The sequence below is a fragment of the Artibeus jamaicensis genome, unplaced genomic scaffold (genome assembly GCF_021234435.1).
Source record: "Artibeus jamaicensis isolate MK-2021 breed Jamaican fruit bat unplaced genomic scaffold, CSHL_Jam_final scaffold_474, whole genome shotgun sequence".
In the NCBI taxonomy this organism is placed as follows: Eukaryota; Metazoa; Chordata; class Mammalia; order Chiroptera; family Phyllostomidae; genus Artibeus; species Artibeus jamaicensis.
The window spans coordinates 47,446,651-47,471,741 of NW_026522046.1; the positions used below are offsets into that span (position 1 = coordinate 47,446,651).

General features: G+C 57.3%; 3 protein-coding genes across 11 annotated transcripts; 2 read left to right on the plus strand and 1 right to left on the minus strand.

Annotated features, from left to right (window-relative positions):
* Nucleotides 1-4,123: 4,123 nt before the first annotated feature.
* Nucleotides 4,124-7,380, plus strand: SMIM34 (small integral membrane protein 34). The gene is made up of 2 exons (XM_037127180.2): nucleotides 4,124-4,502; nucleotides 7,067-7,380. The coding sequence occupies exons 1-2, from the start codon at nucleotides 4,496-4,498 to the stop codon at nucleotides 7,378-7,380; spliced, it is 321 nt and encodes a 106-aa protein (XP_036983075.2). The 5' UTR covers nucleotides 4,124-4,495.
* A 2,511-nt stretch (nucleotides 7,381-9,891) lies between these two features.
* On the plus strand, nucleotides 9,892-10,818 carry CUNH21orf140 (chromosome unknown C21orf140 homolog). Its single transcript, XM_037127197.2, has one exon. The coding sequence runs from the start codon at nucleotides 9,892-9,894 to the stop codon at nucleotides 10,645-10,647; it is 756 nt and encodes a 251-aa protein (XP_036983092.2). The 3' UTR covers nucleotides 10,648-10,818.
* Nucleotides 10,819-13,267: 2,449 nt separating this feature from the next.
* Nucleotides 13,268-22,290, minus strand: SMIM11 (small integral membrane protein 11). 9 transcript variants are annotated; one of them, XM_037127190.2, is made up of 6 exons: nucleotides 22,213-22,290; nucleotides 19,686-19,879; nucleotides 19,152-19,275; nucleotides 18,852-18,953; nucleotides 14,808-14,985; nucleotides 13,268-13,447 (listed from the first exon to the last, which is right to left on the minus strand). In XM_037127190.2, the coding sequence occupies exons 4-5, from the start codon at nucleotides 18,861-18,863 to the stop codon at nucleotides 14,821-14,823; spliced, it is 177 nt and encodes a 58-aa protein (XP_036983085.2). In that variant the 5' UTR covers nucleotides 18,864-18,953; nucleotides 19,152-19,275; nucleotides 19,686-19,879; nucleotides 22,213-22,290; the 3' UTR covers nucleotides 13,268-13,447; nucleotides 14,808-14,820. The 9 variants fall into 9 exon arrangements, with proteins under 9 accessions (XP_036983085.2, XP_053513885.1, XP_053513884.1 ...); XM_053657910.1 differs by lacking the exon at nucleotides 22,213-22,290 and adding an exon at nucleotides 21,925-22,186 and having other exon boundaries at nucleotides 19,195-19,275; XM_053657909.1 differs by lacking the exon at nucleotides 22,213-22,290 and adding an exon at nucleotides 21,925-22,185.
* Between the last annotated feature and the right edge of the window lie 2,801 nt (nucleotides 22,291-25,091).

A 25,091-nucleotide genomic window follows, 5' to 3' on the forward strand; every position in this document is an offset into this window, starting at 1 on the left:
AACTCCTCAGCAGGTCCTGAAGGAGTTCTCTGCATAATTTTAATTTGCATTTACATCATTATGCATGAGAATGAGCACAGTTGGATCTGCTTTAAAAACATTCGCACTTCCTTCACCGTGACAGGTTTTCCTGTGTTTTGGCCCATCTTTCTGTTGAGATGCTCACCTGTTTCTTAATGTTAAAAACCTTTGCAATACTAAGGAATTTGGCACTTGACCACATGTGTTGGGAGTGATTTCCCCCAACTTATCATTTTTTTTATTTCTTGAGTCTGTTAAAAGCCTTTTGTTTTTGCTGCCGAGACATTTTTAATTCTTCGGTCTTGTCTTCTGTGATTTCGGACGCCCGTGGCGCGCCTGGAAGGACTGGCACCATCTGGGAGCAAAAAATAAATCTCCCGTGTCTGTCCTGGCTCCTTCATAAACTTATTTTAAAAACTGTAACTTAGCTCCATCTGGAATTGATTTTTGCTGAGCATCCGACTGGAGGCCCACTCCCACTCCTGCCCAGATGACTGTGCGGTTTCCCCACGCATTTGTGAAATGACCCGTCTTTTGTCCACTGACTTGAAACACCCCTTCTCTTTCCAACTACTTTCCTGAGTGTGTTTAAGTCTGTTTCTGTTCTGCTGATCCGTCTGCCTTTTTATGTGCTCTGACTAAGCGCTTTTGATTTCTGTGGCTTTGCCTTACATTTTTACGTCTTGCAAGAATATTTCATAATTTCCCTTCCCTGGAATTTTCTTGGCTGATCTTGTGTGCTGACTTTTCCATTTGAATTTTAGACTCAACTTGCCCACGTTAATTGGAAAGGGACGAGGCTCTCAGTCTTTGTTTAAATAAGAAATCGCACAGATTTCTTTACCTCATCCCTGGAAGAAAGGAGGGAAGCCCAAGAGGACCCACGGAGGTTTATTCCTCGGAGGAGACAGGTATCAGTTAAAACAGGTCTGCAGGGCCAACGTGGCACAGTAAGACCCCCAGCCCACTCAGCCTTTGGGGAAGTCAAGGTCACGTTCCTCAGGGTGTGGCAGTCACCTGGCCCATCCAGGTGATTTGCTGGGTTCTTTGTTGGAAGAACACCTGTGCTGTGCACCCTGCCTGCTCTCCTCTGCAGCTGCCCAGGGAGGAGGCTCAGCTCTCCCATCTGTTTTGATGCACTAATACCTCTGTGAGGCCCCACCCCCCTGACCTCACCTAAACCTAATCACCGTCCCAGGAGGCTCTGCCTTCAAATACTGTCACGTTGGGGCTTAGGGCTTCAACACAGGCATTTTAGAGGGACACAGTTCGGTTCAGAGCAAATGTCACTCGGCCTGCCACTCGGGCTAATCGAGTGCTGTGCCTTCTCCTTTCTAAATCTCCCTCGATCCGCTGGCTTCTGTCTTCCTCTGGCCCTCCAGTTCCAGAAGCCTCTCTCTGCTCCTCCCTGCAGACATTCCAGGTCCCTAAAAGCTGGAAAACACAGTAATAAGATTAAAAGGAAAGGCAAGAATGACAGTTAAGTTAACGAGTTTCAAAATGCACTAAACGCCTTTTAAACGGCCTCTGGTGAGAGCCCTTTGTGTAGCCCCCGCCCCCCCCCCCCCGGGCTCCTGATCAGACACTTTCAGTGTCTTCTGCCTGGCAGGGGTCAGAACTGGCAGCGAGGTCTGCCCCCAGGAAGCACCCCTTGGAAAGAAGACTGACCAGGGACACGTGCATTTATTTACTGACATTTTTTTAAATGCCCACTCTGACACCTTTACATTCAAAATCACTTGTTTCTCTGCGCCCCTGCCCCCCCTTTTTTGTACAAATCCACATCCTTGGTTTCCCCTGCTGGAACTGAGACATCGTCAAAGCTCTCTGGCTCTTCAGTGGACCCAAAATTTGAAAAGGAAAACAGAAGCCAAGCCCTGTGGGAGGGGTGTCTCTCAAGTCAGAGGAGTTGTGGGGGGACGGGAGCGGCGCTCGCTCCCAGACAAATATTTGCCGGAGCGGCTTTGCGTGCGGCGCCCAGGCCAGTATTTGTCTAAACCGAACCGGAGGCCTGAGGAGACGCGCCCCAGGAGGAAGGAAATTCTTGACCCTCTCGGCCTGCGATACGAGTTGTTCCTCGTCATGTTATGTGTCAGGAACTACAAACAGCACGGAGCGCGCTGACCTCGGAGGCGGTGGCTGCCTGGGCCTGTGACTGTGGGGCTGGCCACCCCTGTGCCAGCCACCGCACACATTTCATTCGATGGCACCACGTGGCCACAGCCATGACAGAGTAGGAAGCCCCTGTTAGAAAGAGTGTTTGTGCTTCTCTATAGGAACCTGAAGCCCCCCCGCCCCGCCCCCACTGTGCATCCCAGGGCGGGGTGTGCGGGGGTGCAGGCAGCGTGGGGTTTGGGGAAGGGCCCACAATGGACAGACCCCTAAGGCAGAACACCAGTGGTCCCCAGAGTCCCTTCAGGGTCCCTGCAGTCCCCTGTCCTTTACTCCGACCTCGAACATCATAGTTTGATTTGAGCCAACAAGGAGGGTTCAAGGTCATGGATACACCCCAGCAGGGTGACCTGGAGGTTGAGCAGTCGAGAGAACTCATGGACCCTGGGCCCTGCGTGTAGGTGATGCCCAGGTGGTGGAGGGAGAGCACCTTGGGTCCCTCCAGGTGGTGTGACAGTGGCATTTCACTTCGCGGAGCCTGCCAGCGTTCCCTGCCCTGCGTGGGCACCGCTCACAATCAGACGCCTGCACCCCAGTAGCCCCGCCTGGGCCGCTTCCCTGCTGCCTTCCTGGGACCCGTGGGTGTGGGACCCCGCACCCCTACCTCGCAGGGCAGGCAACGGCAGTTCTTAGAGGGCAGGGACTTGCCCAGGGTCACAGGCAAGGGCACAGCTGAGACCCCGACTGCTGGCCAGCTGCTGCGTGGGGGTCTGTGTAGGGATCTCCATCCCAGAGGCAGAGCTGTGGTCCAGCCACTGCTGCACAGGAGCCTGCAGAGACCTCGGGCAAAGATTCACATTACCCAGGGCTGGGCCGATTACACACAGGACACGCAGCGCCGAGTTCTAACCCTTTCAGGCATGAGGAGTATACACTGAGGACTCTGCCTCCCGGCCACCCACCCCGGCCCAGGCCTTCCCCACATGGACCTTCCCCACATGGGACCCGGTCCTCTGCCCAGCGTCCCTAAAGTGGCCTTCAGTGCCCGCCCCAGCGAAGTCAGAGCCGGACGCTCCTCCCCACGCCTGTCGCCACAGATGGGACGCTCTCTTCTTTGCTGGTTTGCTCTACAACTCACCCGGGATCTTTCACATCAGCACACATGTGACTCCCTCGTTCTCCCCACAGCTGCACAGAGCTCCGCCGCAGACCCGCAGGACGTTGCTCAGATGCAGCCCACACGCTGTGCATGTCCCCCCCCCAGAGTGTGCAGTCGGAGACTCGAGCGCGTTCCCAGAGCCGCACCACCAGCACCAGGGTTCCCGCCCCCCCCGCCCGCCCCCCAAGCTCCCCCCAGCCCCAGGCCACAGCGGAACCCCCTTCCGTTTGTCTAGACTTGTCGATTTCTGGCATCTCACATAAATGGAAGCACGCGACATGTTGACCTTCGTAACTGACTTCTTTCACTTAGCATAGCATTTCCAAGGTTTATCTACTTTGTAACAGGCATTATTTTTTATTGCCAAACAATGTTCCATTGTAGGACTACCTGCACTTGATTGCTCCATTCATCGGTCGGTGGGCGTTCGGGCAGTTTCTGCTTCGTAGCTGTCACAGGCGGCGCTGCTGGGAACACGCGTGCAGGCTGTCTGGGTGTGTTTCCGTTCCTCTGGGGGCGGACCTGGGAGCGGAACTGCTGATCACAGGGCCGACTTTGCAACTGACTTCGCAAGCCCCCCATCGATGAAAACTGCATCAAATGACACCGGAAAAGCCACAGCCCCCGCTGGTCAGGCAGGGCACGGTCGTCTGGTTTCCGCCTCCAGGACACAGTCTGAGAGGAAGTTGGTGGCCCTCGTCTGTGGAGTTTCCTGGCCCTATGACAAGGGGCCTCCGCCACACCTGGTTGGGTGCAGCACCTGCAACAGGTGTGAAACCCGGCAGATCAGGAACCACCCAGGCTGTAAGCCGGCAAGCCAGCCCAGGGGCAGCGCCGCGCCAAGCCGCTGCAGGGCAGCGGGGCCTGGGGGGGCGGCTGGCAAAAGTGCGGCGCCAGCCCATTTTCAACAGTTCTTCTGTGTCAGAGTCAGAGCGCCCCACGCAAGCCAAAGCCGGGAGGCGCTGTTTATCCCGAGGCGACAGGAGACCACTGGACATGAATTCTCTGATCCACTGAGTGAGAGGCAGTTCTCCCAGTTTATCTCTGCTGATCTGCCGCTCCGTGCTGCCCTTCTTGGGGTGTCCTGTTACCCCCCCCCCACTCAGGAGCCTCAGTGGGGCTGGGCTCCAGTGGGGTTGTGACCCTTTGTGAAGCAGGGTCCCCCTTTATCGGCTTTCAGGGAGTGGAGGAAAAGAGCCTCCTATGGCAGGTGAGTGTCTTGCCACCACGGGAGGACGGGTGTCTCCGGCAGGACCGGCTCCTGCACCGCAGGGCGAGTGTGGGCGCCGCAGGTGGATGGGTTTTTCCTCCACACCGCACCCCCCACCGCTACTTGTACTGTTTTCAGAACAGAAAGGTAGGGAACAATGCCCTTCACTAATTAAGACACAGAGCTTCTCTCCTGTGGAAAAAAGACTGGTTTTAAAGTAACTCGATGTTCTACAGTTTTATTGGGTGCTTTTCATGTGCTTGACACATCCCATCATTCTGGAACAATTCGCAGAGAGTTCTGTGTACATGTGTGCTCCAAGTTTGAACACGTCCTCTTGCCCGAATTAAGCTTACGGTGCTCTTGTCAGGTGACTTGTTTGTTAGTGGTGATGGGGAACCCCTCCTGCTTTACGTAAAGATCACAAACGCATTGCGGACGCTGGTGTTGAATTCCCGACGGCTGTAGTATTTCTCATGAGTGGCCAACCCGACATAATCACACCTGTTAACTTTGGCAGATGCGATCTGTAGCGTTATTTTTAACTGGTTTCCCCCTCATCTAACAGTAGTAAGGTTATTCATGCATTCTGACAACTCACAACCATAAAAAATGCCAGCTGCTCTAACCTGGCACTGGTGGAATGAACAAGCAACGAACCAGCATCAGAGAGGAAGCGTTTGCGGAGTCCCTGCCCGCAGCAGCAGGCTGCGGCGCTGCAACACACCCGCACACACCTGCGGGGGGGGCGGGGGGGGAGCCTCACAGCAACGTCCACACCTTCTCTGGCTTTTGTCACTCTGGTCCCACCGGCTCCTCTGGGAGAGAAAACAGTTGTGAGTTAAACAGCGGTTAAGATCCTAATCTCCTGGTCTTGGAAGGGTGCCCAGCATCTCTACCCAAGGGCACTTCCCCTTTGGAGGCCGGGAGAGAGCCCACCTGGACTCTCGCGTCTGAATGGCTTTCCTTCTGAAAATCAGTGCGCAAGGCACAAGCTGTGCTGAATGGACTAGCACAGCGCCTCCCCCTCCTCTTCCCCAAGGGCAAGGGCGGGCACCGGTTTCCTGTGCGTTCTCCCGGAGGTATTTCATCTCCGCAAGTACCAGCTTCGAGCAAACACGGTGCCACCTTTAGTTACATATCTGACCCTCACATTTAATCGCAGTTGGGTCGCTTTTTATTCATATTTAGTGCCCCCAAAACCCTTCATGGATGTTTATGGCTGCACAGTACTGCTGCATGGAGTTTCCGAACCGTATTCGCCACCCCGGACATCGATGCTGTTCAGGCTGCCCTTGAGTACTAGCCGTCATGCCGCAGTGACTCACAGCTACGCATGGTCCCAGGCCTGTTCCGCTGCCCCTGTGTGTGCGGGGGGGGGGGTCCTACAGGGAGAACAGCTGGTGGAAGGCGAGTGTGCGTGCGATGCCACAGCGCCCTCTGGACTGGTGGTGTGAGTTCACACCCTCAACAGCCGTGAAGCGCAGGCTGACCCGCCCTGTCGACGCGGCCACACGGTGTGTCTGAAACACTGTGAATCTGCACACCTGGCAGCTATCAGAATGGTATCTCGTTGTGGTCTTGCTGTGCATTTTTCTTATTACGAGGCTTTTATCACGTTCAAGATCCATTTCTTTTTCTATAACTTAATTGCACATATCCTTAGCAAATTTTTTCTACCAGTCTTTGGTCTTTGTCTTCTAGAACTGAAAGTTATCAAGAGAAATTCAGTGGTCTGAATTGTAATTTTTCTCATTTGTCACTTACTCTTGGTTTTATAGCATGTGATAACTTTAAAGTTTCTATGTAGTTGAATTTAACATTTATTTTCATTTTTCTTCTTTTCTCCCCCTCTGAATTTTTGCGTTTTTTTGTGCTTAGAGAGGGGTTTCCTACTCCGCGATGTTAAAGGGAAAAACCTACCACGCTTTTTTTCTAGTACTTTACATTGTTTCTTTTGTTTTTGTTAAAATCTTTGGTTTCTCGGCACTACTTCTGGACATAAGGTGAGGGATGGGGACCCGGTGCTGTGTTGCTCCAAAGTTCACTGAAAAATTCATCTTTCTCTTACTTCTGCCTCATTCTTTAACACCCTGCACACCTGCTGCGAAGCCCAGGAAGCCACAGCTGGGCTGCGGGCAGGGGAGATGGTCCTTCCCCCACAAAGTGTGAATCAGTCCCCTGACCGGCTAGTTTTACATTCCTGGCTAATTTCCACCCATCATCCTGTTTTCTCACATTCCTTCCGATTGGTCTTGGTGGTTAGTTTTTCAGTACGCACAGTTCGCCTAGTTCCCAGAGAAATTCTGACATTTTTACTGCAGCCGGTCGTGCAGATTGTTTCAGTGACAGTTGACAACTTTCTGACACTTTGCCTCCTAGTCCGAAACACAGCATTTTGAACCCTTTGATTCTTAAAAGCTTATCAGCACATAGGTGCCGGGCTCCCGCCCCGCAGAAGGACTCTCCCAGCCCTCTGCCTTTGCCACCTCACCGGCACTGGCCTGGCCAGGCAGCCCCCAGTCCGGGATGCTGGGTCTCACCTGGGTCTTTCTGTTCCTCAGGGGTCAAGTGCACTCCTCTGAGAGCCCCCAACCAGACCCAGGCCGGCCCTGCCCTGGGGCATCTGCTGAGGGACCAGCTGGAGGGCAGGAACCGCACCAACTCCACCAGGGCTCTGAGGCTCCCGGACGGGACCGGTGCTGCCTGGTACATCCTCATCATCATCGGCATCTATGCCGTGGTCTTCCTCTTCCAGATGGCCAGCAACATCCTCAGAAAGAACGACAAATCCTTGGAAGACATTTATTTCTCCAATTTGACCTCTGAACTCAAAAAGAAGGGCCCCCGAGCAAGGCAGTCAAGTGCCCTGCGCTGACCGTTGTCAACAGAGCCACCCTGCCGCCCAGCCAGGCCAGCCCGGAGCCCAGGCATGAGACCAGCGGGACCCAAACCGACATCCAGGGGATCCCTTAACAGGCGAGGCAAGCAGGTCCCCATACAGCAGGCCCAGCCGTCCCGCAGGGTCCGTGGAGAGCAGCTTTGGGCTCACCTGGAACCTCGAGACAGGGGTCAAGCCCCTGAGTGGGGCCGGAAGATCACCACTGAGCCCTGGGCACTTCCGGCAGGTGGTGTGTGAGCGAAACCAGCATCCCTGTCCCTCTGGGTTTCCTCGTGCTTTGGGACGAGACAGCAGGCAGTAGCTTCCAGCCAGATTCTCCCTGCCCTGGAAAAGCTTGTGTTCTGGGGGAGGGCACCGTTCTCAGAGGCATCTGGGAGACTCCTGGGGTATCCATGAAAGGTGGCTTCTCATCACGGAAAGAAGGCTGGACTGGGAGCCCGGTGCCCTGGAGGGAATTTCAACTTCATGGGGTTACGTGAACTTTGAGTGGCTATCGGCTCGCCTGGGACACGCGAGGACTGGGATGCAGGGTCCCACAGGGCCATCCACTCGCTGGAGGGGAACCACAGTCATTACTATCAGCAGTCAGTTCTTGCTTTTTAAAGGGTGGGATCCACTGGAGAAAAGCCTTGGTTTTGGAGTCAGAAGAACCAAACTGTGGTCTGAGTTTTGGAACCTACCACTTAGGTGTGACTCTTAGTTTCCATACAGTTAACACAAGGACAATAATGCCAGTTCTGTGACTCTTACAGAGCAGAGATGAGCTGATGAGATCACACCTATGGGTGCATTTTGAAAGGAAAAATAAATACATACAATAAGCCTGCTGGTGGTTGGTGGTCGGAGGGCGGTGGTGTTGGGGAGGTGGACGCTGGTGCTGCTGACGCTTCCGTGAAACAGGAAGGAGCCCGTCCACGGCAGCGCCTCTCTCAGCGACGGCCGAACTCCCTCACATGACGGGAGACCGTCTGCAGAGCCCCTGACGCCCTGTCCCTCTGGGTCAGGCCCACGAGGTTCAAGTTTTATACTCAGTCGCATTTAGGGTTTGTTAGGGGCCAGATCCTGGCCCGGACAGTCTCAGAGCCAGCAGGACTCCAGGGGTCAGGGGCCTCCAGGACTGGACCTGGAGCCTGTGACGCCCGGAGCAGAAGGGTGGGCTCGGGGCTCAGACACTGCTCCGGCCTGGGGGGCAGGCGAGGAGCCCCGGCGAGGCCGAGGCTGGAGGGCGTGACTCACTCAGACAGACGGGCGTGATGTCCCCGCACCACTGGGTTTGTGGAATGAGGCCCAACCAGCACAGCCGTTGATAGGCGGCGGCTGTCCTGGTTTTGTTGGGGGTGTGGGGCTGCAGCCAGTCCACGAACATTCCTTTTCTTGTGGGGAGCGAGCAGGTGCAGCACTTCCCACGTTGGCATTGCTTCCCTTTCCGTCTCCGAGTGACTTCAAGCAGCCAGTGTGTTGCTGTGGAACATCAGCCACCTGGCAGTGAGAGGAAAGAAGCCCAGGAGTGTTTTCTAGGAAGCAGGTGGTCTGAGGAAGAAGGTTGTCCTTGGGAAGGGGGCCAGTGGGGGCAACTTCCAGGCGCTGCCCTGGGAAGGAGTCAAGGTGTTGCCTTGTGAGTCACGGAGACCTGTCCCTCCTGCCCTCACTGAAACCCCACAGGTGGCAGGCGACTGGGGAATCCTCCTGGTCTCCCGGACCTTCCAAGCCCCTGTGGGCCCTGCATCCAGAGAAAGAAAGCCTCAAGGGGCCGCATCCAGGGGGTGGGCAGGGAGGTCTCTGGGCATCTGGCTGCCCCCCGCATCCAGGGGGTGGGCATCTGGAGTGACGGTTTTTTCGGTCCTGGCCCTGCCACCTTCGGGTCCCACCTCTGTGCCGGTTGGGCCTCCCTGCGGACTGTGATGTTGGGGTGCAGATGGCGTCTCTGCGGAGGTGGCTGCTGGCTGGGCCCTGAGTCCTCTCTGTGTGTCGCTCTTAGGCCCCCGGACTCCACCCCAGTCACCTCCAGGCCCTGGCAGTGCCTTCATAGAGGACAACAGGGAAGACTGTGAAGGCCCACAGGGACAGGGTGCCAACTGCAAGCCAAGGAGAGAGGACTTGGGAGAAACCAGCCCAGCCCACACCGTGACCTTGGACTCCCAGCCTGCAGAGCTGGGAGATGATGAACTCGTTGTTTCAGTGAGGCAGGCTCTGAGACTCTGTTACAGCAGCCCCAGCATAGCTGCCCATTTCGGTCCCGGGCCGCTGGCAGGAGCACCGTCAGAGACAGTTCACACGGGTGACACTGCTCATTCACACCTGTGACATCATAGACGCTTGAGGGCGATCATTCCGATACCTGTCCCGAGATGCTTCCCAGCCCCAGGTGTGTCTGCGGGGTGGGCCCAGCTGTCAGAAAGGCCTCTGTGACGTCGCCGCTCTGGCTGGAACTCTACCTGGGGAGCGGGGGGGGGGGGGGGGGGCTCTCCAACCCGCCCGCGGACCACCATGCCTCACCTCGCCAACTGGCTCCTGCGCAACGTCATCACCAGAAGTCCCTTCGACAGCCACAAGAGGAAGCAGTGCTTGCAGTATCTGAAGACCCTGCGAGCACTGCAGTACGACGGGTTCACGACCGTGTACCTGGGGGAGACGGAGATCTCTGAAAGTCTGGTCACCGGGGAAGAGCCCGGCCACGGGCACGTCCCGCCGGGCCCCACCTGGTGCATCGTGCACGCGGGCGGCGGCCAGGGCTGGGTGCCGTGGCGCCACCGGCTGTTCCTGCGGGACGAGCTCTGTGTCCGGCGGGACGACGGCCTGTTCCCGGAGTTCTGCGAGGTGGTGAGGAGGGCCTACGGGAAGTGCGCCATCGTGGTCAAGGAGAGAAGGCGGCAGGACGCGACCAGGCCGAAGGAAGACAGAGAGCCCGAGGCCGGGGCGGGCGTCCCGGCCGTCATCCGCCTCGCGAGCATCGCGTGCTGTCCTGAGGTGGCCAAGTCCTGCGGCCACGAGCTCCTCTCCCTGCCGCCCCCTTCCACCTACCTGACCCCCCTGGACTCGGCCTGGTCCGCTCTGAAGTGGTTCATCATCAACAGCAGGAGGGAGTTCTGCCTGCAGTCCATTGGCGGCATCTACTCTTACCAGTACATCCTGCTCGGCGACCTGATCAGCAGAGGGATCGACAGGATCACCCCGAGCAAGTGGAGGGCCCTGGTGGGCAAAGTGAGGAGATGGGAAAACTACTACCTGGGGAAGGTTTCTTAAGGGGGAGGCCCCGACACAGAGCGGGCCTCGCTACGGCGCCGTCTTCACCACCAGACGCCCCCGGGCTCCCCTGGCCAAGGACGCGACAGCCACCCCCCGGGCAGGCCTCCAGGCACTGGTGCTGAGTCTATTAAAGCTTCTTGGACCGGCCGGGGTCTCAACCTCCGTGCTGTTAAGGTGACACCGAGGGGGGTGACGGGGGGGAGGGGGGTTCAGGCGCGCCCAGCACACAGGGGCCTGGTGGTGAGCAAGGATGAGCGAAACTCGTATTGTGGGGTCCAAACTCAGGTCTTGGACAAAAAGAGAATCACGGGTATGGCCCCCCCGAAAGCCAACATTCAGTAGCATGCTGACCAGAGTCAGCCCCCCAGAATCGTCCGCAGGGAGCCGGCACAGGCGTGGCCCAGACGGCGGCCGAATAGGCCCTTCTCTTCCCACGGCCTGAGGGCAGGGTAGCGGAGGGGGCGCCAGAGGCCCCCAAGGAGGTGACACCCCGTCCAGACAGTGACTGATTCAAGTGGCACTAGGTGGGTGAAGAGGTGGCATGGGTGGGGTCTGCAGAACCCACTTACCCGGCCCGTTTCCTTCGCCAACTCCAAGACCTCCAACCGGACTGGAATCCTGGGCTCTGGCGCCTGGCCCCGCAGCTGGGACAAGAGCACCCAGTTCAAGTTTGGGGTGGCCGCCCATGCAGGTTGTGAGGATTGGGGTGGTATTTTTCACTTTTACAGAAAAAGCCCTGCTTCCAATTAAACATAAAGTTTGCTCTTATTTATACATGTTTGGGCAGCAATCTTACCACAGAAGTCATCATACCGGGGTGTCCAACGTGACTTACCAAAACGTCTCCCCAGCCCTGATAGATCTCCACACACACGAGATTGGGGGGCCGGTCCCTGCCGACCGAGCACAGGGACCTCGGCTTCTTTGCCTGCCCCCCGACCTGTCTGCCTGTGGAAGGCCCCCACATCAGGAAATGCCGTGTGCGGGGCAGATGCGTGTTCAGCGCTATTCAGCAACTACCTGGGGGACTTCTAAAGCACCTCGTTGTGCATTTTACCTGGGGCAGGAGCGCACCTGCAGAGCCAGACCCTCGATGAGAGAACCGGGTGCTTTCCTGCCCATCCCACCTGACAGCCGGCAGCGCTGACAGATTCCCGGGGCGCCTGGAACGGAGGGCCACACTCCCGGCGGCCTCAACAACAGAAACTTACTCTATCCCAGCTCCGGGGGCCTGAAGTCCAAAGTCAGGTGCACCGAGTCAAAGTCGAGGTGCTGGCAGGGCCCCAATCCCTCTCTCGGCTTCTGGTGGCTGCCAACTTCCGGTGGCTGTGACAGTCCTTGGCTGGTGACAGCCTCTCTCCCACCTCTGGCTCCTTGGCCTCATCACTGTCTCCTCCTGTGTCAAATCCCCCTCCGCCTCTCTCCTGTGAGGACACTTGCTGATTGCATTTAGCCCCACCCACCCCACCCCAATAACCCAGAATCACCTCAAAATCCTTGATCACACCTGCCAAGATTCTGTCTATACAAGGTCACAGTCACAGGTTCCAGAGACTAGGATCTCTGCGGACCATTATTCAGCTGACCGTAGCTGCATGGCCCACCGGCAGTGACCCTGATGAACAGGTCCTGTTGGGGTGCGTTTGTGTGGTCTTCATGACCTGTTTCATGAACAAGGGGCACCCCCCAAAAACCCAGAATTATCCTCTGGAGGGCGGGCCCCTTGTAGCACAGGCTTTTCCATTCGGGGAGTGTTCTAGGAGCCCCCTGGAACAGGCCTCATGCCCTCAGTGGCTCTTTCCTTCCCAGATTGGCTGAAGAGAGACCAGACTCTTTGGCCCTCATGTCACCAGCGACCACATCCCCACTCCCTCCCAGGGTGACCCCAGGGGTGGCAGGCGCCGCCCCCGTGTGCCCACAGGTGCCTGGGGCAGTGGGGCCTGAGACGGTCCAGGCTCAACGGGGTCGAAGCAGCCAAGCCAGGCCAGTCGGGAGCTGGTGCCGACCCAGGCCCACTCTCCCTCATTTCACCCTTTCACGAACACAAACCATGTTTAGACTTGACCTCACTCGGTTCAGAGGAGCCCCTGGCACACAGGCAGGGCAGGGGGCATGAAGCTCATCTGACAAACGGTGCCAGGCTGTGAGGAGTGAGGACCCCCCACAGAGCTTCAAATAAAGTAGAAGGTACCCCCCTCAAGTGGCAGCTCAGGGCTAACCGCCAGACCCAGGTCGTCAGAACCAGGCCCTGCTTCGCTCCGCTGTCCCCGACTCGGCTCCCTCCTCAGTCGCTCCATGGTTCACGTGGCCGAGGGCCAGCCCTGCCCCCCACCTCCTCCTCCTCCTCGGGAGAGACAGGCAGAAGGGCCTCCACGCGGGCAGGAGGGAGGGGAGGGCAGAGGGCAGAGGGCAGAGGGTGGCGGGCCGAGGGCTGGGGTGGGCGTGGGTGCAGCCGCAGCCTCATCTCACGCCATCACCCACCTCTGCAGCCCGTCCCCTGCGTGTGGGCGTGCAGAACCCCTGCTCTCACAGCTCAGGGTGTGCACACCTGTGTGACACACACACACACACACACACACACTCCACCATGGCCTGTTCCAAAGAGCAGAGACACACGTGTTACAAAGACGTTTTATTTTACCAAAGAAAATACGGTTCTTTTAAAAGCACGTGACAGTTCACGTCATTTTAAGTTAGAGCGAAGGCTAGAGGTTTATCTTCTGACACATCACTAGGCAACTAAGCGTGTCTCCTTCTCCCCGGCTGGAGTCCAGGCGCCGGTGGTCTCCTGCGGAGCCTGGGGAAGAAGACCCGACATGAGCGGGGAGCGGCCCAGGAAGCAGCGCACGGGACTCGGACGCCCGCCGCCGGGACCCCACAGAGACCACCAACGCTCATCTGCTAATCAGTGAACTTTTCTCCTTGTAGAAACGGTTTTATTTTTTCCTGAGCTTCCACCATCACAATTTTCTTTCCACTGAAAAGTCCCGTTTGTTCAAAGCCAGGCTCCAGTGAGCTGGCAGCCTCGGAGGGGACTGACCCCCGCCGTCCCCTATGCCTCCAGGCCCCCGTGGGAGGGAGCGATGCAGGTGGCAGACATCACCTTCCCCTCTTCAGTGTCACATGCAAACTAGCTCAGTGACGGACGTTCCCTGTGGTCGGCCTCCCCGCGCCCCTCACTGGGACAGGCTCCCTCCGGGACACACCCCCTCCGCCCACACCAAGCGCCTGCCCAAGAGCAGGCTCTGCTGGGCGAGTGCTCCCTCTGGCTCCGCTCTGCACCACGGGCGGCGGGGCCATCCCTCCACCTGGATGGCCTCCTCAGCACCCTCAGCAGGAGGAGCTGCCCCACGGGTGTGAGGGCTAACGGCTCCGTCCGAGTGTAAGTGTGTTTCTCCCCTCAGCAAGTCTAAAAAGTACCAGAGACCCCGTATCTACTGACTCATGGACCCCCAGGCACTTGCTGCTCAGAGTGGGATGGGTTTTCTAAAGAACCAGTGCCCATCCTAGCGGAACCCCTGGCAGGCTGGGGGCCAGGAACTGGCACTTTAACAAGCCCCACACAGGCCGTTCCGCCCCCAGCAGCGTTGGGGAAGCCCCACCTGGGAGTCCCTGCCCCCCGGGCTGAGCCCCCCATGCCTGCAGCAGCACAGGCCTGAACTCAGTCAGAGGAGGACGGGGCCAGCTCACTGTCACCTGTTCAACCTGAGACGGGGGCTGAAGGACGACCTCCTGGGGCCCAACTCAACGAACGGGCAAGGCTGGTGTGCACGGGGACAGGCGCTGGCAGGAGGTCCCTGGGAGGGACCCTCTGGCCAGGGGACCGACGGGGACCAACGAGCAAAGACTGCACGAGGGGCGCAGACGTCTGCTGCAGGGGCGCAGCATGACGGGGACGATGCCACACCCAGAAGTCAGGCTCCACCCTAGAGAGAGGCGGCAGGGTCTCCCGGTCCCAGCCACAGCGGGGGTTTCCCACAGGGACGTCCCCTCGGCCCTACAGCGTCAGGTACAACTGTAGGTGCCCCTGCCTCGGGTGAGGGAGAGCCCCGCGGGCTGGGCTCAGGGCGGGCACACATGGCCTCAGCCCTGAGGGGTGGAAAGCGCTGACCCACTGCCCCGAGCCCTGTGCGCCTCACACTTGGGAAGTCTGGTACCTGCGGCTTCCCATTAGTTATCTTTCTTCTCCGTCTGCTTCTTCTTTTCAGCCTCCAGTTGCTGCCGTTTTGCTTCCAGCCTTTTCCTTTGGTACATCTTGGCTCCGGCAAATGCGAGGCAGAGAATCAGTGTTTTCGCTGCCAAGATGTACAGCAGCAGGGGCAGGTGTTCCAAAACCTTAGAGAGAAAGAAGCCGTCCAATGTCCTTCAGCACTCACCGAGTACCCACCGCGCTAGGCTAGAACAGACGAGGCCCCTGTCCCCGCGTCACCGACAGTCTAGTTTTAGCTCTGCCCTCCTGTCCCCCTGGCTCCAGGCTTCCCAGAAGGCCCACCAGTGGACGGCAAACCTAATGACCCTGGTTTACTACAACCTGACCGCGCACTTGTCCGGTCGCCCAGGCCCTCGCTTCCAGGTGGCGGCGACACGGTCCAGTGGAAGGAACTGTGACCAGGGGACCCGGGAAACGGCTCTGCTCCGCCACCAACCAAGTGAGGAGCCGACCGAGGGCACAGCCTGCGGTGCCACCTGCCTGTCCTGGCTCTGCCTCTTGCCTTCAAAGGGGGGCTGAGCCGGACCTGCCTCCCGGACCCTGCGCTTCACTGCTCGCTCCACAGCCTGTTCTCGGTTCCTGCCACACAGCTGCGCTGGCACCCAGAGGTCAAACCAATGCAAAGACAACGCAACAGAACTGAAACCTGCACCAGACACCTACTCGCCGTCCCGTCCCTTCCTCAGGGAGGGACGTGTGAGGCGCTGGCTGCGGTGGAGTCTGGGGAGTGACCGCGGGCGTGCAGCTCACTCTCTGCACCCACCAGTGGGTCTGACTACGAGACTCGAGAACGGTACGCAGGCCGGCCCTGCACTAGCTACGCAAACAGGACGAATAGGAAGTGACCCACATCCAGGGCGTGTGCTGTGACTGGAAAGCCCGTCCCCGACAAAGTGAGAAAGCGAGCTCCTGGCGGGCCACCATCGGGCTGCCTCGCTCTGACGACGTCACTGGGTGAAACTGCCGCACACCAAGTGTGGTCTCCGCTCCCGATGTGACGAGGGTCCCCTGCAGCCGTGCCTCCCTCGGGTCGACCGGAAACCACTCAGGAAGGACGTCAGGGAGGGCAATGCACCAGGAGAGCCGGGGCAGGAAGGACTCTGAGGGAGGGGGACTCGGCTGCCGCCGTCTTTTACCTGCCAGGGTGGCAGGCAGGCCACACGGTCACACAGCTGATGCAGGACGGGGCCAGACTGGAAAGGAACATTCTAACCCCAGACCAGTCTCCTGCCCACCGGCTGCCGATCTTCCTCAAAATGGAATAAAACCACAAACTACGCACACACGCAGCCTGCAGCTTCACTCAACATGTTGTAGGACTTGGATGTAAATTCTGCATTTAGACGACGACACCCACAGAGAGCCCACCACGCGCTGAGCAGGCACCATCGGGCTCCTTCCCTCTCATCCACACGCTGTCCCCAGAGGCAGAGGGGCTGTCCCCACGTCTACGGCTGAGGACACGTCCAGTCTGCAAGGGCTGGGGTCCAGCCGTGTCCTGACTGCTCGGAAGCCTGCCCTCTTGGACACCACACTACGGTCACACACAGGACGGACATCGTGGAAATCAAAGGGGGTCGGAGTGTTCAAGCTGTCCTAAATCAACTAACACGGCGAGAACACACGCACCGCTGAGTACCTGAGCAGCAGCTCACAACCACGGAATCACGCCCACAGTCAGGAACCAACACGCACACACACTCCGAAAGCTCACTCCAGTGGGAGTGCAAGACTCAGGGATCGACAAAATGGAGCTTTTTATCCAAATAGAAGCACCCAGAACACGGACTTGGTTTCCAGGTCTTCCCTCCCTCGGACCTACAGTTGACCCCCTGCGTCTCCCCCAAGTCACCCCGATCCATCTATTCCGGAAGGTTCTCCCCTGGACTCCAGGTGTATAACCAGCCACGGAACAGCTCAGTGGTCCCTTCTTGTGCCTCCTTGGAGGCCGTGCCCCCCACAGCGGTTTGCTGACACACACACACGAACCTCCTTTTACCTTCGTTGGACTTCCTGGCTCACGGAGCACCGACCGGTGATGAGAGAAACCACTCTCCACTCTCGAAACTTCTGCAGGCGAGCCTGCGCCGCCCCAGGGGCCACCCCCCAGCACGGCCCACGGGCCCCGGGAGGTCGAAGCCGCCCCCAGGCCCAGGCCCAAGCAGGGCCAGAAAACACACTCGGAGGGCGGCAGTGCCGGGGAGCCGTTTCTGCGTTTACTCTCCTTCCAAAGGCTCTGGAGCAGCAGTGGCCCAGGGCCCGGAGGGCGGAGCAGGGGTTGAGGGCGCCACAGGCCCCCAAGAAGGTGTCCGCCTCTCAGGCACTAAACTTCATCTGGGGCAATCTCCTCCTTTGATCGCCTTCTAACAAACCCCTCCTATCCACTCTCAAAACGCGCAAGCCCCTCCAGGACGTGCAGCGTCACTCACTGCGGGTGGGCCCAGGCACACCCACTGCTGGGAACTGGACGACACCGGAGCCTCTTACTGACGAGGCCACTGCCCACAGCCACGGCTCGCAGAGCCACCGAAGAAAGGCCACAGATGCCCTGGGCTCAAGTGGTTGGGGCCCGGGGACAGGCCGTTCCTCCCTGACACTAAGGGACGGCCCCCTTTGAGTCACAAGGTGCCCCAGGTGCTGTCTGCTCGCAGTGGGCAGGTTCCAGCAGGTTCTGCTCCTGACCCAGGGAGCAGCCCCTTTGGCACAAGCAGGACCTGCCTGGGTGGTCAAAGGGACTCAGGGACCCCGGACCCAGCAGGCGGGAACTCTGGGGGCGGGACCTCTCTCGGTGTGAGAACCACTGCTGACCTCAGGGCGTCGGGCGACCCTCTGACCCTTCAGCACCGGCTCTCTCACCCGCTCAGGCACCGCACTGGTGCAGAGCTTCCCCGGGACTCGGTGCCCACCGCTCTCCGCCCCTCCCCCCACGGCCGGTCCACCAGGAGCTCTGGGACCCGGTGCTGCACGAACACTCCCAGACTTTCCCCTCCTCCCCGCAGCCCCCTCTGCCGCCTCGACTGGGACCAGGCCCTTCCGGAGCCCTCGCTCCCCCAGCTCCCTGACCCTGCCTCCGGGCCTTTCAGATCTTTGCAGTAGAAACCTAGGGGATGACCCGAACAAGGAAACGTTTACACTGGAAACACACGTACATGATCCTAAGTGTGAACACACACACACATTACACTTACATATGTAAAAAAATACACCAAAATTATTCACACTACCTCTCTGGATGGTATGACAGTGCCTGATTTTTACCTGATTTTCTGTTTCAAAGTGTCCACGATTATACGTATTCTAGTGACTGTCCTGTCCCTACCCTCCAGCTCACCCCGACCTGTTTTGGGGATCTAACGAGACATGTGACCCTCCTTCCCCACCAGTGCTCGGCCAGCAGGCTCCTCTGTACGTGCCCTTGAACTTCTGCTTCCAGCAGCCGAGTCTAACGTTTTCCAGGGCATGGCTGTGTCCACTCCCCAGCCGGGTTAAGTTGTCCTCGATGTGACAGTAGATAATTTATGTAAATGTGACACTCAGGAAGTGTGACTGTAAAGAAGGTGGTCCCATGAAACCCAAGGGGATGCTCTCGCTGCATTTTCAAGTTTGAATTGAGAAAAAAAGCCACTTGTGAGCAACACACACGCGGAAGATCAGGGAAAAGAGCGTAAAAACCTGGAAAGGTCTGGTGTAGAGGCTGTTTCCTAGGATCTCAATCTGCTTTAAAGAAACCGAAATGTGAAACTGCAGTGACTTTAAAGGCGTGGGTTTTGCCAGAAAAGCAAGGCAGGTCTGACGTCATGGGCATCTGCAAAGAGAAGGCCGAGCCCCCTTCAGAAGTCTGGCCAGGAAGTGTCCACTTGAATGTTTTAACTGAAGGTAAAATATCAGCTATTGTTATGACTCCCTCTTGAGTCTACTTTTCCTTATTCTGAACTTTTACAGTTGGGAGAAAGAACAAGCCCGAGCCATCAATGTCTACGTCTACTGTCACCTTCCAGTTCATGCCGGACCAGCTGTGCGGTCGCTCCTGGTCAACGCAGGGCCGCGGACGAACGCATGGGGAGGAGGGGCCGGACGGTCAGGCCGCGGTGGTCTGTGGGAGAGAGGAGGCAGGTCAGTCGGACTTCCTGGAGCATCCCACCCTTGGAAGCCGTCTCCCGTGGAGAGAGGGCACATGAGCTGACAACGAGCTCTGCGTCTGATCTAGAATTCCCTCTAAAAGTGGGGGACACCCGAGGACGGTGAGGCAGGATGGGACAAGGCAGGGACACAGCCAAAGCACAGGACTCACTCTGAGGCCGCACTTGTCACTGTTTCTAGACTATGACACGCACCCCCAGACTCAGGAGGCTGGAGCTCTGGACGAAGAACTATGCGCTCTGGTAAGCGGCTCCCCTCTTGGGGCCTCAGTCCATCTGTGAATGAAGACATGGGGTGTCAACTAGGCGGGCTCAGGGCCCCCACTCCTCCTGAAGCTTGGAGACTCTAGCACAGTAAGCGGAGCCTCAGTTCAGGGTGCCCAACCAGGGCAGTACACAGCCGCCGAGGCACTGACTCCCTCAGTCTTCATGCCAGCTCCTGGGGAACGGTCCAGCCTCCACTACAGAGACCGGACACAGGGACCCCGGCAACTCGGCCAGGGCCCCGCAGTCCCATCCTGATGCCAGCGGCCGAGAGAGCTTTGCTTCCAGTGCACTTACAACTCGGGGAAAAGCAGCAGGAAGCTGCACAGGCCTTCAGAATGGCACGCACAAGATGAACTTCAGGGACAATGTTTCATAATAACTTTCGCTTACAAAAGCATCTAAACAGGAAAAGTTCATACCTTATCCATTCAAGGTCACGGTATCTTGAAAACAAGCTGGCAGTTGGCACAAGGTGGTCAAGTTTTCCCCGTGACTTTCTCAAGGTCAGATAAGCTAACAAGCTAACGGGAGGCACTCACGCCACAAATCTGTGTCACGTGAGGGCTCCTCGCCTTCCTGCTGGCGTCTGAGTGGCAGCAGCGTCCAACTCGAGCTGCAGAAACACGCCCCTAACACGTTATGACCTGTCACTGTAATTTCCACTTTGCACAAACCTCTAAGTCTCAGGGATTAGTCGTGGGGTCTATTAACATAAAAAGGTTACGGTCGTGTAAAGTTTATTTTCACAACCCCTTTAATCGAGTTGTGTACAAATACAGTAGGAGAGTTTGGCTGGTTCTCACTACACACCTAAGGAATTGACGTAAGACATTGGTTCCCAAGGTCTAGGACAACAAACAAGTCCAAAAAACTCACAGGAGGAAATAAATCAAAAAGAACGCCCAAGGGTCTGGCCCTCTGGCAAATACGTATACTTAGTCCTCACATAACAAGGTCTATCAGTTCTGCGACTTGAAGCCAAACGACACACAATGAAACCAACTTTACAAGAGGCTCGATGGTATAAGTAAGAGTTAACACAACATCTCATCGAAGTTATACGAGACAACACGAACAAAATGCCCTGATTTAGGGAGGGTCTACGTTGATGAGTGGGGTGACACAGGACCAGTCACTTGGCCTCTCTTACGCCTCCGCGCTCTCACCTGGACGTCTCCTCCGAGACTGGACGGTGCACACAACGCACCACGCTCAGCCTGTGGAAAGGACTAAATACAGAGCAACCCTCGCTGTTGCGATGAATGCTTCTCCTTCCTTCCGCCAATGGCAGAGCTGAAGAAATAACAAGTGGCATCCAGGGCAAAGCGCAGCCACTGAGGACAGCAGGCAAAGAACAAGGAGCCAGAGGACCAGGAGAATGGGCATCTGGACCCGAGTCTTGGTGGCACCTAGGGCAGGACGTGTGACCTGGGGCAAGTCATAAACCTCTGTGCACCCAGGTGCTCTCATTTCTAAAACCAGACCCTAAAGAACATGTCTGCAGCTCTAGAGTTCAGAAGTCTCCATCCTCTCAGGCATCCTGGAGTCAGACCTCAAAAACATACGGGCAGCCACCTGGGCTGCATCCCTGGCATGATCAAGTTCAAGCTCCTTGGGAGAGAGACATTGAACATCAACCTGCAGGCAGTGGAATGGGCCTGGTGAGGTGTGAACCAGAGGGCGGATCAGTGAGGCGCCCTCTCCCCACTGCCTCCAATTACAGGCTCCATCCAGCTGCCACTCTGTAGCTGCCTGCAGGACTGCAACAGATGAGAGCCAGGAGAGCTAAAAATAACAGGCTGTCTGCCCCCTGCTGCACACACACCTTCTGAGGAATGAGAAATGGGACGCGGCTGGTGTCCGAGGGGAAACCGCAAGGCCAACAACTGGGGGCAGTTTTGAGACATAAAAATCAATCTAAGGGCAGGTAATTTTCAACTTTTCCTGGAACGATTCACTCTTAGATTAGTACTAGAAAATAATGGCTTAGATAGAGATAGTTCTACTTCCTTTACTGCAAAAAAATCCTGATTTTTTTCTTTGCCAGATTTCTCAAAAAACAGAAGGGCTATTCACTGATAAAGCAACATGGACCACCTATGGCCGGTCATCTACTTCCCCTTCTTGGAGCACTTAGCAATTTCAAGGGCGTCTCTCCCTCTCGGTTAAACTCCTCACAGGCACTAATCAGGCTGTGACCTTAGTCTGAGCTTTTCAAACTCCTGCCAGGCACTAATCAGGCTGTGACCTTAGTCTGAGCTTTTCGAAGCTGTTCTGTTCTCAGTCCCATCTCTACCCTTTTCATCCCAACCTTTCACCCAATCACCTGAAGTGGGTGTGGGGAGGAGGGGGTTCAGGTGATCCCTTGGTGGGCCTCGGAGCCCCACCCCTGGGCCAGCCGGGTTCTCAGCGCCAGGGGGCTGGGTCTCAGAGGGCCTATCGCAAGGTTTTGGCTGAAACAACCTTGGCATGCTCTACAATCCGGCCACGGTCCTCTCATGCCCGACATGTGGGGAGCAACACCTGCTCCGCTCATATCCGAGGATGAGGACCAAGGGTGGCCACTGCTTCCCCCACCCTTCCACGGAACAGGGCGCCCAGAACATTCTCCCGCCCCCCAAACCCTTCCGATACCAACAGCCACTGGCCAGCACCTACCACGGGCACTTCCCGGGCGGCGCGCCAGCCTAAAGACTCCGCCCTCGGCCCTGGTCCGCGGACTTTGCGGCGCCGGAGGGCCCTGCCAGGTAGGCAGCCGGCTGGGGGCCTTGGCTGCCGTCACCCTCCAGTCCCCTACCCAGGGAGCCGGCGCCGCGCGCCCGGGGGCCCACTGGCGGGCCTTCTAGAGAAGGCGCGAACGCAGGGTCGGCCGCCGGACACCCCAGCACCCCACAGAGCCCTCGGGATTCGGGACAGAACCCGCTGACTCAGACGTCACCCACTTACAGCTCCAAGCCGCAGAAACTGCGTACCCAGTGGGAAGGCAAAGCAGGAAATCGCGCGGCACGGCAGGAAAACTACAAGTCCCGAAATGCACCGCTCTGCGCACTGGCCCCGGGCTGTCTTTCGGCGGGCACCGTGCAACGCGCGCCGGCGCAGTAGTTCCACCCCGTTCCACCGTGTAGTCTGCGGCCTGTTCTCATTCACAACTTAGCTGACCCTAAGGATGATGGCCGCCTGGCGGGGTGTCGGGGGTCCCTTCCGCCCCACTGGTGCGTCATTTCGTGGGTGCTCCTCGCTGCAGTGGGCGACGAAGGACCCTGGAGTCCCCGGAAGTTCCCAAATTTAGCAGCAATGCCCTCAATTTCCTTTGGGACGGAGGCGGGTGTTATGCTGGGTGGCCCCCATGCTGGGTTCTCAGATTCTGGCGTGCAGAGCTGGAGCACACTCAGTCCTGGCCCACGAGAGCGGGCCCCCACCCCGGTCACCCGGGTGACAGAGGGCAGGCCCGAGCTCAGCTCATCCTTCAGTGGCTGGACAGTGACGCAGGGGGAGAGTGACTGGGACACACCCACGGAGAGACAGGCAGTAAACACAAGGCCCAGGCGCAGAATCCCGCCCTCCACCTTGTTTTATCGGCCGGGCACCTTCTTTCTACCCTTCTTTCTACCCGGGTGCAGGGCCTAGCTCCTTCCCCTAGTTAAGGAGCAGTTACATTTTATACAGTCTTAAAGTTACATTTGGCTCTTTGAAGGCAATCCGGAGGCTGATGTGGCCCCTGATGAACATGAGTTTGACACCGATGGAAAACCAGGCAGTAGGACTGCAGACCCACTAGGGCTTTGCAGGGTGATGCAGTGTGAGTGGTAGGAGTGCCCTACAAAGGATATGGAGAAAGTAGCTCAGTCACTCAGTTCTAAGCACTTTGAGCTCGTGTCTAATGATGGAAGTCTAATAACAAGCATACAAAGAACATTGTACAATTACCACCATTCCACAGACAGAACACAGGGAGATTAAGGCAATCGTGCAGGATTTAAAGCCAGCAAGGATCCGGCTTTGTCAGAGCAACCAGCTTCCTTATCAAACCGCTTCTGACCTCTCAGAAGTAAGTGGGACGACGGTCTTCTGGAGCCTGCAGATCAAGCAGAGGGAACTCTAAGAGCATACCAGGTAGAAAAGAAAAGCAAATTGAGTGAACTGGCATTTTGAGTTTCGGGTTGAAAGTGGCAGGCCTGGGCGTGGTGGGGGTTGAGGCTGGGGGGCAAAGCAGGGCAGACGGTTTCTACCACCAGATCCCCAGCGTTCTCGTGGGGGTTCCGCACGTCTCCCATTTCCCCAAAGTCGGGTGACAGCCATCTATTCCCTGTTGGTAACATACACTCTCCGTGATGATAACATGCACTTATTTTTTAAAGAGTAGATTCCCTGCCCCCTCACTTTGTTTCATGCATCAAAGATAAATGAAGCTGGACACTTGTGAAGGTATAAGGATAAACTTTATTCCGTAACTCTTACCACAGGGAGGAGGGCCCAGCGTGGATCAAACTGAGCTTTGATGGGGCAGAGGCAACTGGGCGGAGTTTTGAAGGCAGACTGGGAGTGGGGTCACTTGAGCAGGATTAAGGAAGTGGAAACTTACAAAAAGCAAGGAATGGGTCCATGGGAGAGAGGTTTGTTCATAGGCGGTATCTGGAGGAGAGCTGCTCCTTTTTTTAACACTCTTTTTAAAAAGATTTTATTTATTTACTTATTTTTAGAGAGAGGAGAAGGGAGGGTGAAAAAGGGAGACAAGCATCAATGTGTGGTTGCCTCTTACGCTCTCCCAGCTGGGGACCCTGGCCCGCAACTCAGGGTCCCCAGGTGAGAGAACATAAGAGGGAAGAGCCACTTCTGTCTTGATGAGGAAAGGCCGTGACGCCAAGTCAGAGGCAGGTGACCCACCAGTGGGGAGAGGCCACCTCCTTGAACAATGCTGGCATTTCAAAGAAACAAGACAGTTCTGGGCAGTGAGAGATTTACATCTCAAAGGTGGAGACAGAGGATTTATCATCACAGGCTTTCTAGAGCAAGCTTCTCTAAAGGGGAAGTAGGGGCAGACCGACCTGCCCATTGCCAGGTGTTAACTGGACCACCCTGGCAGGTTGCCTTTCTCCCGCAGACACTTTAAGGGGGCTGGGACCCCCTTAGGGACGTAGCCTTGAGCAGCCAGGTGCTCCGCTAGTGTTCCTTCAAGTCTCTCACTGTGACAAGAGGGCCCAGAGGAGCCTGGCCAGAGTTTGTCCAAGGAGAGCATGTTCGTCACCTGCCGGAAACCTCGCTCCCGTCTGGGTCCTGACCCGGGTTTTGTAGCCTGAGTCGCTGCTCTGGACGCCCTGGGATGAATGTTCTGTGTGCACAGCATCCCCCGGGTTCTGATCTGAGGAAGGAAGCCGCTCTGGCTACATCTGCCCTTGGAATATGAACGGCTTTTCCTGATACTGAGTCTAGTGCTTCTGGTGTTGATGCCAGAGTGCTCACCCCAGTGACAGCGTCCAGGTTCTTGTCAACGTGCAGGAAAGTATTCAAGGGCGAGACAGACTCAGTGGAGCACGGTAGGTTATTAAAGTGACAGCACCCCCTCGGGAGGAGGGGAGTGTGGGCAGGGCCGGGTAGAGGATTTGATCAGCTCTGGGCACCAGGAGGGGGGCGGTGGCTCGTGGTCTCCGAGTCTGCGGCAGGGGCGATCGTCAGCACAGTCCACCTCGGTCCCCCCTCTCCAGAGGGCGGCACCGTGGGCCGGAGAGGGGAGCAGCTTCAAAACTGCGAGGTGGGTTCACTTGGCTGGCAACTCTGGCTGAGGCTGGTTTTTGTTTGTCTTGCCCCAGGGGTTTGGGGGGCGCGGG